The 14415-nt window shown below is 39.7% G+C and overlaps 2 protein-coding genes across 3 annotated transcripts in view; one reads left to right on the top strand and one right to left on the bottom strand.

The window, feature by feature from the left end:
* spata7 (spermatogenesis associated 7) overlaps positions 1-14415 on the top strand; it is a 68886-nt gene that overhangs the window by 31354 nt on the left and 23117 nt on the right. The gene's annotated exons all lie outside the window — the stretch shown is intronic.
* On the bottom strand, positions 8197-10195 carry LOC137090909 (zona pellucida sperm-binding protein 3-like). The gene is made up of 8 exons (XM_067454909.1): positions 9639-10195; positions 9336-9454; positions 9162-9265; positions 8908-9085; positions 8677-8794; positions 8511-8593; positions 8355-8446; positions 8197-8286 (listed from the first exon to the last, which is right to left on the bottom strand). The coding sequence occupies exons 1-8, from the start codon at positions 10179-10181 to the stop codon at positions 8216-8218; spliced, it is 1308 nt and encodes a 435-aa protein (XP_067311010.1). The 5' UTR covers positions 10182-10195; the 3' UTR covers positions 8197-8215.

The following is a 14415-nucleotide window of genomic DNA, read 5'->3' as shown; positions in this document are numbered from 1 at the left end:
ATGTTACCATTATGCTCAAAGCAAAATGAGAAAGGCACAACAAAGGAAAACTCCTTAACTGCATGAATTAAGCAAACAGGTGTGCTACTGTTACATAGCCAAATTCAACCATTGAAATGTCTTACCTGTTCAGCAGAAAAAGAGCTGAAAGAAACCCTTCAAAACACGGAGTTCACGCCACCTTTAATTATCATTGTTTTCGCATCGCCTGGGTGAAGACTCTTTTTTTTTTCACTCCGAAGTCCGAAGACTTTTGCATTTTACAACGGATGAATCTCCAGTTGTCACTGGTGACTGTCGTTTGAACCTTTTTGGATCCGCCATCAAATTAATAAGTGTAATTATATCAAGTGGTGTGAGAAAAGGCTATCTCCACTTCCAACATCCTCGCATGCGATAGCCCACTAACCGGGACTCCTTCTTTATGTGTACAGATGTGATGTAATGATGCAAACATATGCTTGAATTTCCCGCTGAAATCCACCAGTACCACTGGAATTAAAAATATTATTACAAGCTTACTGCTGTAAATCGTAAAGTGCAAAATTAGCTAGAACAAAGACATTATTTTTACCAGGCTGTAAACATGTTTTTTTCTGCTGTTTTTCTGCATTTTAACATGGGCCTCAACGAGATTCTGCTCCCTTCTGGAGCTTGTCCCTAGCAGACAGTCGATTAATTGCAGTTTGTCACTTCCGTATTGACTTCAGTAGAAACTGGTGGAGGTTGCCGCTTGGTTTAACATCATTGTCATGTACACGTACACGTGTCCGCCAAAGCGTTTTTTCATGCAGCTGGCTGGCGTTTTTATTTGTTTTCAATGGGAGTGCCATGTTTTTAGAACGCTTGGAGCGCAACAAGGCGCTGAACGTTCTGCATTTTTTACTGGTCGCCGAGAGTTAAAGAATGTTTAACTTTGAGTAAAATGCAGAGCTCATCACAGTCACTTTTCACCCATCCGTCCAATCACAGTGGAGGAAGGGCGGGACAAATACAACACAGACCAACCGCCACATTCTGTGTCATCAACAGATGACAACAAGCAATAATTGATTGATGATTTAAAACGAGCCAGAGCAAATACTTTACATTGTATCTGAAATTTTTATATAAAATCAATACAGAAACAAACTACCTGTGAAATTAGTAAAACTTCCACGGATTTTCCGTATGAAATGAGGAAAAAAAATGCTGCCTGCCAAAATGCTCTCAAGCGCTCACAGCAAGGCATTTTCACCAGTGCCTAGCGTTTTCAGCTGGTTAAAAACGCTTTGGTGGACACACGGCCTAAGGGTCATAATATCCATATACACACTTTAGGTGTGTTCGACTACAAGCTATTTCTGAATGCAACTGACCGGCGAGGAGCTAAAAACAGATGCAATTATAATTAACTTTTAAATAGTAAAAAAAAAAAAAAAATTGGTACAGAGTATTGTAAAAAAAAAAGTATGGTATTGGTACCGACTCCTGGAATTTTGTGACATCCCTAATTATTACTAGCAATATTAATTTGAGATGTTGCTGATATGATCATTAATAGTAGTAGTAATAGTAGAAAATTTTCCTTTTTTTAACTATAAATCAGTCACAAAACTGTTTTCTCTAGCAAATAAGCATTTTTCCAAGTGTATGGCTGTATAATACCTATTGTAGATTGTTACTATTTAAAAAAATTGATGAACTGTTAATAAATGAAAATCATATGACTGCCGCATTTTTTTATTTACAGAATGATATCATGATATATCATGGATAGGGTTGTAACGATACACCAAACCCACGATTCGGTTCGTATCACGATTTTTGACCCACGGTACGATACAAACCTCGATATGGGGGAAAACAAAACAGTTCAAAAGATATTTTGAGGGGACAAAAATTAATTTATTAAATAACATTTGAAAAACCTGTATAAACTGAACACCAAATAACAATATTAACTATGCAAATTATTAACAAAATACCTAAGTAAATTAAACTATATAACCAAAGCTATAACACTTCTGTTTTCTTTGTAATAAAATACTGTTAAAAAACGAACAGAACTAAAGTCCATAGTGGAGATGATTCGAGCATTTTGAAAATTCTTCTTCAATCAATCTTACATTTACAAAGAAAAATGGTTAATGTTTTTTCGCACTGAGGTAACTGAGGCTTACTCTCTCTGGCTCTCTAGGTGCGTGTTTGGGCGGGGTTGCTATCGGTGGTGATTGTGATGGATTCAGCAGTACTCAACCCTTCCAACACCTTAGCCTTTGTTTTCTCCAGAAGTTTTGGTAGCACATTTTGAGAGAAATGCGCCCGGCTCGGTAATGCATAACGGGGCTCGAGCTCTCATGTTAACTGGTTAGAGTTTGCATAATGCCTGCGTGACACGCACGGAAAATGCATGCATGCTTCAAAAAGAAGATATGCCTATTTTTAACTCGACACGCGAGCGTGTTGAAAGCGTTTCCAGGCAAAATAGAATAGGAAAAGATGTTTATATGTCATTTTGACACGAATGCATATTAATAAATGACATTTTCATGTTCGAATGTCTGTAGGTTAACATAAATGCAGATATAGGCCTAATTTTAATAATAAGAAACAACATAATTATCAATTTTGAAATATTAAACCTGTCAATGCAGAACAAAATATTCTGTAGCCTATTTTGCCGTCAATACCATATATCTGTGTGGTCAATAGGCTACTGCCGACGTTTTCTTTGCGGTATCAATAGGCAATATATATTTACATCCTGTACATCAATACCAGCAGAAGCGCTGTGTCAGACACGCTTCTGGTGTGCAAAGACAGAGAAAACGCCACGCAGCCGCCCCGCGGCTGACACGTACCAGAAACGAAACGCTCACACCACGCTTGCAGTGTGTCTCCGGCATCTGCATGTTGGTTTTGTTGCCGGCCGGTTGGGGAAGCTTCTCAAAACACTTACGGCAAATTGTGTGGGTCTTGTCAACTACACGATTGCCATCCTTGTTCTCCACCGGCGAAATGTTGCCATACTGCTGACTTAAAAGTTGGTCCTGGACAGCAAGGATAATTCTGGGAGTTGGAAGGGGTGTGTCGCGATTCTGCCTTCACACATCGCGATACAGGTTCGTGGACCTGCATATTGCGATTTCGATTTCATATCGCATATCGTTACAGCCCTAATCATGGATGATTTTCTTGCAATATATCTTCTGTCACAGAATCGCTGGTGTTATATCAGTATCATGGATAAAATATCGTGATAGTATCATGAGTTATCCTGTGATTCTCACCCCTAATAGTTATGTAATACTTGATGTACTGCTCAATACTGCATGTTTGTACAATGGACCTTTCACAGACTGATGATGCGTTTTTAATGCGTCAATATCATAAATCCTGCAACATTTTGCATGTATATTTATAACACTAATAGTTATTCTTTCTTCTTCTTTCTTTCTTTTATTTATTTATATAGCACACATAATACAACAGACGTTGCCCAAGGTGCTTCACAAATAGTAAGATAAAACACTAAGTTAAAAAGTTTCATACAAACAATCACTACAATATAAAACAAAACACAAGTACATGACGTTACAGCAAGACACACCAACACTAGATCACTTCCATGCAACAGGCCAGGCCGCACTAGACTGATCCCCAAACAACATCTAAAAAATAGGTTTTCAACAATGAGTTCGGAAGATCATTCCACAGTTTTGGACCCACTCGAGAGAACGCTCTATCACCTTTACGTTTATAATTTGTTCTTGAAATCACAAGGAGAGTTCGATTTTCCGATCTTAATGACCTAGGTGGGATATATAACGATAATAGCTCAGAAAGGTATGGTGGGGCCAAATTATGTAGTGCTTTATAAACGAGAACAATAATCTTGTAGTGCACCCTATACTCGACTGGTAGCCAATTTAATGATCTCAATAAAGGTGTAATATGATCCATTTTCTTGGCTGACTTAATCAATCTGACTGCAGCATTTTGTATATTTTGCAAGCGTGCCAGAGCTTTTTTCTCAATCCCAGCATACAGTGAACTACAATAATCCATTCTGGAGAAAACAACCGCAGAAATAGCTCTCTCAAAATCTGTCTGAGACAGAAAAGGCTTGGTCTTTGCTAAGAGCTTTAAATGAAAAAAACTAGATTTAACTACCGAATTTATTTGTTTATCCATTTTTAGCTCAGAGTCTAAGATAAAGCCAAGGCTTTTAACCTTGTCAGAAATGGCAACTGCCAAGGGAGTCCCTTTTAATCCCTCTGAAATTAAGTGAGAATTTGGACCGAAAACTATAACTTCGGTTTTCTCCTCGTTCAGTTTTAATAAATTTGCTGCCAACCAGTCTTTCACCTCCTGAAAACAGGTTAATAAGTTACAGAAAGTATTGCAGTTTGACTGTTTAACCGAAAAATAAATCTGTACGTCATCCGCGTAACAATGAAAAGATATGTTGTGTTTCCGAAAGATAGAACCCAGAGGTAGCATATACAGAGAAAATAAAATGGGAGCTAAAATTGAGCCTTGGGGAACCCCACACAATAACGGAGACCTCCGGGACATGCTGTCGTTTACAGACACCGAAACAGATCTATCAGCAAAATATGATGTAAACCATTTTAAAACATTCCCCTTTAAGCCAACCAAAGATTCCAGACGCTGCAGTAAGATATTATGATCCACCATATCAAACGCAGCACTGAGATCAAGAGTCATCAATACAGAGTTTTCCCCTTTGTCCAAAGTAAAAAAAACATCATTAAGCACTTTCACAAGTGCTGTCTCAGTGCTATGCTTCGACTTAAAACCAGATTGAAACACCTCTGTTATAGAGTTTGACCACAGATGATCTTGAAGTTGCTTTAAAACAACTCTTTCTAGCACCTTAGCCAAGAATGACAGATTTGAAATCGGCCTGAAATTCTTCGGGTCGTCCATTGGGAGGTTTGGCCGTTTTAATAGAGGCGTCACAACAGCATGCTTGAAATCATTTTGGCAAATGCCCTGGCTAAGGCATTTGTTAATTAAGTTCAAGATAGTAAAATCCACAGTATCCACGATCTGCTTAAATAGCCGTGGTGGCATGATGTCATCTCTCGAAGAGGAAGGTTTCAAATGTGCAATAATATCTGCTAGAGCAGACCGAGTCATAGGAGCAAAATCGCTCCACTCCCTTGGGGAAGTCCCTGGTGGCGTAAAGGTAACATTAACCACTGCATGTGGTATATGAGCACGAAGGTTCTCAATCTTCTCTTTGAAAAAGTTTTGAAACTCATCGCAGGTGATAGTTAAGGAGTCCGGATGCAAATTTTGAATAGGATTTATAGCCGCATTTATTGTGCAAATAGTACTTTCGGATTATTCGCATTCTTTAAAATTGTCTCTGAATAAAATTTGCGCTTGGCTTCCTTTGATACCTTCTGAAATGTGACTAAAGATTCTCTGTACAAGTCATAATGCACTTGAATTTTAGATTTTCTCCATCTCCTTTCTGCCTGCCTAGACAGTCGTCTCAATGAGCGAATGTCATCATTTACCCATGACGGGGAAGAATGACTAACATGTTTAACTGTGAACGGAGCAATGACATCCAGAATTTCAGAACATACAGATTTAAATTGGAAGAGATGTTCATCAACACTTAAAGAGGAGACTGCAGTTTCAGAGCATGTGGTTGCATACCAAGCCTGCAGTCTCCCTCTCATTTACTGAAGCTTTCGCGCCTCGATCGCCCCCCGGTGACCGGTCCAGTATAGCCGCGCCTCTGTGATTTCTAATGGACGCGAGGCTAACTAAATAATAAAATTACACTTCAAAAAGTTTATGTCACTGAAGGCAGTTATCATCACGATGATTTCATTTCAGGTGTTCGTTTTAAAAATAAGTTTAGTTTGAGTTAGTTATTTGATGCTATAAAAACGGGGGTGTGACGTCATGATTGACAGCTAAGACTGACGGCTTCTCTGAGTGAAGTTGTCACTGAGGCACTAACGGACTTTTTTCGAAATTTTTGGGAGCAGATTGGAGCTTTAGCTTTAATTTCTACATTTCCATAACTGTTTATTTCACACCAACATAATTAATTGTTCTGCATCTGCCAGAGTGTGGGCGGGCTTTTGATATCGCGACTGTACTTCCTGCTCTACTTCCTGCGCTCTACTGCGCAACTCCGGTCCCGAAATCGCTACTGCGCAGACTCGGTCCCAAGATGTCCGCGCCGTGCAAGGCTGCCTGAAAGCTTCAAATATGGCAAGCGGAAACGGATGATGTCGAGTCGTCCATATTTTTTTACGGTCTATGTTGCATACTTTCTATCATAAAACTCCGCAAACTCACCACTCGTCGCTGGAGTTATTTTTCGAGCCCGCTTTTTTGTCAGATGCCTCATTTGAGTCTCTTCAATCTGAAAAGGGCACTTCATCAATATTTAAGTCGTGAATGGGCAGGCTATGTGATAAAACCAGATCTAACATATGACCCAATCTGTGCGTTGGCCCATTTACCCATTGTATTTAGTCATACGAGTCCATCACATTCATAAACTCCTTTGAGACTGCGTCCTTAGCACAGCAGAGATGTATATTCAAGTCCCCAAGGATTAAGAACCGATCAAACTGCGTTGTCAATCTGCCTAAGAGATCTGAAAATTCCGAAATAAAGTTTTTGTTTGCCTTAGGAGGGCGATACACAAGTGCGATGGTGATAGAATTTACTGACATAATCTGAAACACTTGGAGCTCAAAGCTATTGTAAAGGGCAAACGTTATTTGTCGACATTTAAAATCATCCTTGAAAATGGTCATAATCCCACCTCCACGCCCAGATTTTCGCGGTGTGTTAAAATATAAACAGTGTTTCGGCAAAAGTTCTGACATCGGTGAAACATCTCCTACCCTCATCCACGTCTTAGCCAAAAACAGGAAGTCCAGCTTGTTTTCCACCATAAAATCATTCAGGATAAAGGTTGTTTCCAACCGCCTGTACATTTAGTAAAGCCATGTTCCATTTCGGCTCCCTGCTGGTCGTCTGCTGCTCACAGCATACGGGCCGAAGATTTTGCTGGTTTATCCCTCTCCTGTAGACCCGAGTCACCGTGGTGCGGTCAGGAACGGACACCCCTCCAGGGACAACCGGCACAAGCCAACCACCCAATGCCTCCCACGACCGCCAGGTAGTTTTCCGCCCCGTCGTTTCGAATGAAGTTCGACTAATGCAGCTCCGGGCTCCAAAAGTCCGCTTTAGTCTGATAATGATTCCACCGCGCTTCCCACGCTGTCTCCCACGTCTGCAACATTTAGCAGGTAAGGGAAAACGCCGCAGACAGCACAGAATATCCTCCAGTAGTTGTGGTGGAGGAAAATGCAAATCTTTAGTCTTTTTTATAAAAGTTCTCAACTAAAACTTGGATGGATAACAGCTGAGAACGGTTGTAGACCAATAAAGAGGAGGTATGTTGAAAAAAGCCCGTTAGCAGTAACATAAACACTAAAACATAGATAGACAATGCAACAGGTAGACGGCATGCCACATACACCGGCGCCATCTTGTCAAAACCAACCTAGTTATTAGGGTATTTACTTTTACATCAAATTACCACAAAAAAAGAAATTCTGCTGTGATGGCATTTCTAAAACAACATCAATGGGATTGATGATAAAAACAGCTCTTCTCACTGCAGTTCTCACTACCTTCCCCCTCTTTTTTAATGTTGTGAAACTGGTTGCATTTCTAGGCCACTATTTCAGCAAATGGTGACAATATTTAATGTACTCCTTCATACACCACTATAAAAGTTAACTCAACTATGAAGACTTCCACTCTGAGAAACCCAGAAATGTGAAAAGGATCTATGAAACTCAATATAAAAACTACACTATCAATGAAGTGAGGTCTTTATTTAATGAGTATTCAGTTGATAAAGGACAATATAATGTTGCTAAATGAAAATAGTTCAGCGTTAGAGATTTGTGAGCAGTAGTGGAACTAAAGGGACAGAATAAATGTGCTTAGCAAATGGTTCAGAAGTTAACATTCCCTATGGAGAAAGTGAAGTTCTTAACTTCTGGAACCCTATGTTTTTATGCTATATTAAGCTTGCAAAGGTACAGAAGGACTGTCAGGATCACCAGTGGCAGAATGAGACACTTTCCAAGTCCAAAGCAGTTAAATCAGACATGAAGGAAAATAAGTCAGATACAAGCAAGAATTGATGTCTGTTTTATTGAGGAACTTTCTTTTGCCCTTGAACCACCACAGGACCAAGTGTAGCCTTGCCTTCCCACTGAACACCTAGAGAGAGAAGAGCCAGGTTAGAGCACTTAACTTCAAAAGCAACCTTAAGAGCAAAAGTTACTAACCTCCATAGGGAGAAGCAGCAATTCCACCATCAGGACCACATGTTGAGTCACAGCAACCACAAACTTGGTCATTTCCATCAGCAGCAAACCACCTGCAACAAAAAGACCACCTTCAACATGAGTGGAGTCATCTTTAAATAAGAAAGTGCAACGTACCCATTGGTGAAAGAACAGGATTTGTGCTGAGCGTCACTGGGTGCAGAAGCAATAGTTGCCTTCACAACACATGTTATGTAGATCTGCAAGGGATGACAAGCAAGTCAGAAAACCAAAGCAGATGGGAACAGCAGTAGAATTAACTCATGATATGCGTAGTACACACAGAAGGACTGGAGCTCTCCTGGAACATGAATGCCTCCAGCTGGATCTGGACCTTGTCAACCTGGGACCGAGGCATGAAGTGGGAGCTGGAAGCTGTAGCCTTGGCATCCACAAAGCACCTGAAGACAAAGAGCAACTCAACTATAGAGAAAGTGAGCAACTAGACCCTAGCCATGACAATGGTTAAAAAGCAACCAAAACAGTCCTATATCATCAAGGGCCATGTCCTTACCCATAATTCTCAATGAAAGAATATCTTGGAAGGGAGTTCACATCAGGCACTTGAGTGGCCACACAGCTGTCCACAAACACACGGAGAGGCACATGATTGTACTGCTTCACAGATGCCTCAATGTTAATAATGCCACCCAGGAAATAGAGGGATGAAGGTCTCTGATAGGACCAATCGTCTACAGAGAAGGAGAGAACCGTATAGGCACAGCCACAAGCAAAATAATAAAGGATTTATTATAAACCTGTACCAACCCAACATGAGCTTCAGGGAGAACACCAAGGCTTCTTCACCAACCTCCGTTGAGGCATAAGGGACCCATGTTGGCCTCAGGGCATCACTGCTTACATTCTGAAGCCTGTGGTACAAAGTACCCTTTAAATGGTCTCCCAGTTGCACAAGCAGTTAAACTCACAGGCACCACTTACCTTAGATAGTGGCATTGAACGCCGACAACTGCACCCTCGACCCGGGTAATCGGAGTACCTGCAAGAGCCTCAGGGGTGTAGGTAAGAGAGAAGGTGTAGACAAGCTCATCCTCATTCATCTGAAAGAGATTAAAGTAGTTAAAACAACTGTTCCTCACTAAGAAGATTGAGTGAACCATCCCTTTAAGAAAGGTTTATACCAGCTGCCCTAGCATTGCAAATACAAAAGCCATGTGAACTGACACTTCTTGAGGACTTTGGATATCCTCAACTAGAACAAACAGAATCAGGAGGAGTTCTTACCATCTGCACGCTGTTGCAGTCCTGCAACTCATACTCAAAGATGAGCACCTTAGACTGAGAGTCCTGACCAACAACAGGACATCCACCTAAAAACAGGCCAGTTGGCTGGATCAAATGACCATTGCTGAACAAGTCCTGCTGGACCTCAACAAGGACCCGGTTCTCTCCGCATTGAACCGCTACGCTGCTGGGAGTCACGGGCTGCCTCAACTGGAAGTTCACCGCCAACTCACTCTGCACCTCGGGAACAATGGGATACTTCCAATCCAAAGGCTTCACTGGACCCTGCAACAGCTGCTTCTCCTGAAGCCCAAAAGGGTCCTGTGCAAGGCCTCTGGAGGCAGAACCCAGGGGACTCTGAAACGTAGCCACTTGCAAAGGATTGCGGAGCCCTGGAGAAGAAAGGGCAGGACCTCTGGAAGCTAGATCTGATTTTGGCCCCATGCTTCTTGGACTTTGACTGTACCTCAAACTTCCCCATGCATCAGGCAGATCAAATGCAACAATCACAAACACCACTAAGAAACCTTTCAGAAACTCCATCCTAGCAAACTTTGACACAAATGCCACAACACACACCAGTGCTTGGCTTTGCCATTTTGTATAGCATTGAATGAAGGTGTCTCCTCCCCTTTTAGTTTAATTGATTACCTTTGATTCTGCTCTGGCCCTGTAGAGTTATTGCTTCTCTGCGACCCACAGCTCTGCATTTTGTATGTCTGCGTTTACACTGGCACAAAAAAATCAGATTTTTTTACTCACATCTAACCCAGATCAAAATTTGTTGCATGCATATAAACACAATTTCTTTTTTTTCTGTTTTTGTGCATCCATCCTAGATATGGTTTTAAATCAGATACATATCCGATATCTGGACATCTGACCAATGTCTAAATATGAATATCTTATTCCCATTGGCAGTCCAAGCCACCACAAGGCCAGAGTAACACATTTTGCCCCAAAGATAGGTTTTTATGTCGTGTTTTGAAGCAGATGTGCCTGTATGAGCTCGCATTAAAATTACTGTTATTATCCGGTCTATCCGTTGTCAGATTGAGCTGCAAACATCCATGACAGATTTTAAAGCTGCAGACTGTAATTTTTCCTCTTTGTCGCCAAAAATCTAAACCAAAATGGTGCTGACAAGTCCCACGTCAACACCATGGTCAACACGCGTTCAGAACATTTAAAGGGACCGCGATCCCTGAACAATTATGAAGAAACACGCTAAGAATAAAGTGCTGCATTTATAATCAACAGTGTATAAAACTACATTTAACAACAAAGGTGAATTATGTTTGTCACATTTACTACATTGTATTATTTAATTATAATTATCATCATCATAATGAATAAACTCATTGAATGCAATTATAACTTTTAAATCATTTTAAAAAGTACTGTAAACAAAAAGTATAGTATTGGTACTGACTAATGGAATTTTGTGACATCCCTAATTACTACTCGTATTAAATTACTACCACAAGTGATATAAACATGAGATATGATCATTCATAGTAGTAGTAATAGTAGAGATTTTTCCTATTTTTTCTATAAATCATTTACGCCGCATTCACACGGGGCGTAGGCGTTAACGCTTGACGGAGGGCGTGGCTGAAGCTGGGTGCTGACGCGATCGTCATAGTGACAACAGCCAATCACATTAACTTGCCGCTTGGACCAAAACTATGAAGGTAAATTGATGCCATATAGAATTGCAAGCGTAGGGTAAGATTTGTGAAAGTGTACATAAGATTGCAAGCGTAAATTAAATTCGCATGCACAAGATAAGTTTTGCAAAGGTGTAAATTGCCTTTCAAGTGTAAGAAAAAAATATTTGCAGCATTTTACTGTTATTCATAAGTGTAATTCATGTGTTGTGAAACTGCAGCTTCATGTTAATGCAAAATAAATATGATCTGTATTCTTCTGACTTCCATTTTTCTGCGCTTACCCTTTTGACACGTTTATTTCGCCAAAATACGGCCAAAAGCATTGCACGCCTGTGAACATCGATTTGCAAGCGGAAAAAACAGAGTCAGGAACTGCGAAATAGATTGAGCGTGTAAAACCAACCTTTGTGTAAAAAAATAAACTGTTGCAACTGTCTAAATGACTTGTTGTGTGCGTAGGGCAAAAAGGCTCCCGAAATAAACCGATTTGAACAGTTCCGTCTTTCTTTAAGCTGCGCTTACAGTTTTGGCACGATTCTGTCACTGACTGAGTTTATCAAGCGCGAGGAGGAAGGCGGGTCCACCTTCTTCTGGAGCCAATCAAATGAGCTGCTCGATTTACTCTTATCTGATTGGTTCAACCAAGTTGGTTCAAACCTCAGACGCCAGAACACATCTTTATTTTCATTTTATTTTTAATGCACAAATACATATAAATAAATAAATAAATAAATAAATAAATAAATAAATAAATAAATAAATAAAGCACAATTGCTTAACAATCTGTGCACCATTAGGTTTAAGACTTATATGTTTCCATCCTGAATTCTGAGCTGGTGTGTTGAGAAAGAAAATGTATGTGAATTCAGTGCATGTATCATCATCATCATCGTCATCATCATCATCCTGCCAGATATAAGTTTGTAATCTTGATACTGCTAAAAGTAGACCTAGTATTTGCACTGCATGCATAATATCACCTGACTACTGATCAGAGGCGATTCCAAAATTATTATTAGTAGTAGTAGTAGTAGTAGTAGTAGTAGTATTTTACTAAAATTAGTTCATAATAACAAGTTTTCCTTTAACATGTATTTTAAGAGTACCTCTAAATTATGCACCATTTATCATCTGTAATGCCATCGTTTAACCTCTAGATGGCGGTATATCCCTACTGTAAGGCTGTGTATTCCTTGTTTGCTGAATTTTGATTCAGACTTAATTAGTTAGTTTGCATTTGATTTGGATATATATATATATATATGAATCATTATAAAAGGCTACTCTTTGTCTAAGTTGAGTTTTATATTGATTTGAAGTATCAGTTTTGTATTATCCTACAGTCAAATCTGGACAAAGAGAAAGCATTTCCTTTTTCATACTAACTATATAATAGCTTGATCTGTCTACACAACTACACAATCACTAATCAGAATCAATATTGACAGTGACCAGAACGATGCTTCAAATTATATAATTGATTGTTAAATACCATGAAATGTGGTCTGAAAAAGTTATTCAGAATGGTATTGTTACATGCAAGAATGGGAATGAAATGTTTTGATTGTGCATCAGCTCAGTGGTGTTTATATATATATATATATATATATATATATATATATATATATATATCAATACAATTCCAAACCAATGACTACACCAGCTCGAAATTCAGGATGAAAACATACGTCTAAAATGCACAGCTTATTTAGCAATCGTTATTTATTTATTTATTTATATGTATTTGTGCATTAAAAATAAAATGAAGATAAAGATGTGTTCTGGCGTCTGAGGTTTGAACCAACTTGGTTGAACCAATCAGATAAGAGTAAATCGAGCAGCTCATTTGATTGGCTCCAGAAGAAGGTGGACCCGCCTTCCTCCTCGCGCTTGATAAACTCAGTCAGTGACAGAATCGTGCCAAAACTGTAAGCGCAGCTTAAAGAAAGACGGAACTGTTCAAATCGGTTTATTTCGGGAGCCTTTTTGCCCTACGCACACAACAAGTCATTTAGACAGTTGCAACAGTTTATTTTTTTACACAAAGGTTGGTTTTACACGCTCAATCTATTTCGCAGTTCCTGACTCTGTTTTTTCCGCTTGCAAATCGATGTTCACAGGCGTGCAATGCTTTTGGCCGTATTTTGGCGAAATAAACGTGTCAAAACGGTAAGCGCAGAAAAATGGAAGTCAGAAGAATACAGATCATATTTATTTTGCATTAATATGAAGCTGCAGTTTCACAACACATGAATTACACTTATGAATAACAGTAAAATGCTGCAAATATTTTTTTCTTACACTTGAAAGGCAATTTACACCTTTGCAAAACTTATCTTGCGCATGCAAATTTAATTTATGCTTGCAATCTTATGTACACTTTCACAAATCTTACCCTACGCTTGCAATTCTATATGGCATCAATTTACCTTCATAAACACAACACAAAAAAGCGCCTTTTTTGGTTGTATGTGCGAGTGCGATTGCCCGTGTAGTTGTTGTCAGCGCACTGCACAGGTGCACGAAGCTGTTAAGTACATTAAATCCTGAAAAAGCGCCGACAGCGGGAAGAATATCACGTAGTGGTCCAGGAGCTGCGTCTGGATTTTCAACGGTCTATGGTCTGGATGGTTCACGGAGCAGTAATGAACGCAATTGGCTAGCGTCTGCTGTAGGATATTTGCATACGGCGATCTGATTGGATGACGCCTGCGCTGGCGCTTGAAAAGTTGAGAATTCTTCAACTTCTGCCGCTTGCAACGCGAGTGAAGCGCCGCGACGGAACCCACAATTCAGTTCGGCAACGGATGATGTCACCCATTCAAAGTAAATGGGAAGCGTTAACGCTTACGCACCGTGTGAATGCGGCGTTAGTCACAAAGCTGTTCTCTCTAGCAAATAAGCATCTTTTAAACATATGGCTGTTTGGTAGCTGTATAATACTTATTGTACATTGTTGCCATTTTAAAAAAAAAGATTAACAGTTAATAAATGAAAAACTAATCTTTTGTGCATTTTATTTACAGAATATATATCATGGATGATTTTCTTGAAATATATCGTGTGTCACTGAATCACTGGTGTTATATCGTTATTGTCGCTAA

This window comes from Pseudorasbora parva, chromosome 10 (genome assembly GCF_024679245.1).
Source record: "Pseudorasbora parva isolate DD20220531a chromosome 10, ASM2467924v1, whole genome shotgun sequence".
NCBI classification, from domain to species: Eukaryota; Metazoa; Chordata; class Actinopteri; order Cypriniformes; family Gobionidae; genus Pseudorasbora; species Pseudorasbora parva.
Note: the sequence above shows the minus strand (reverse complement) of the source record. Positions and strands in the feature narration are given on the sequence as shown.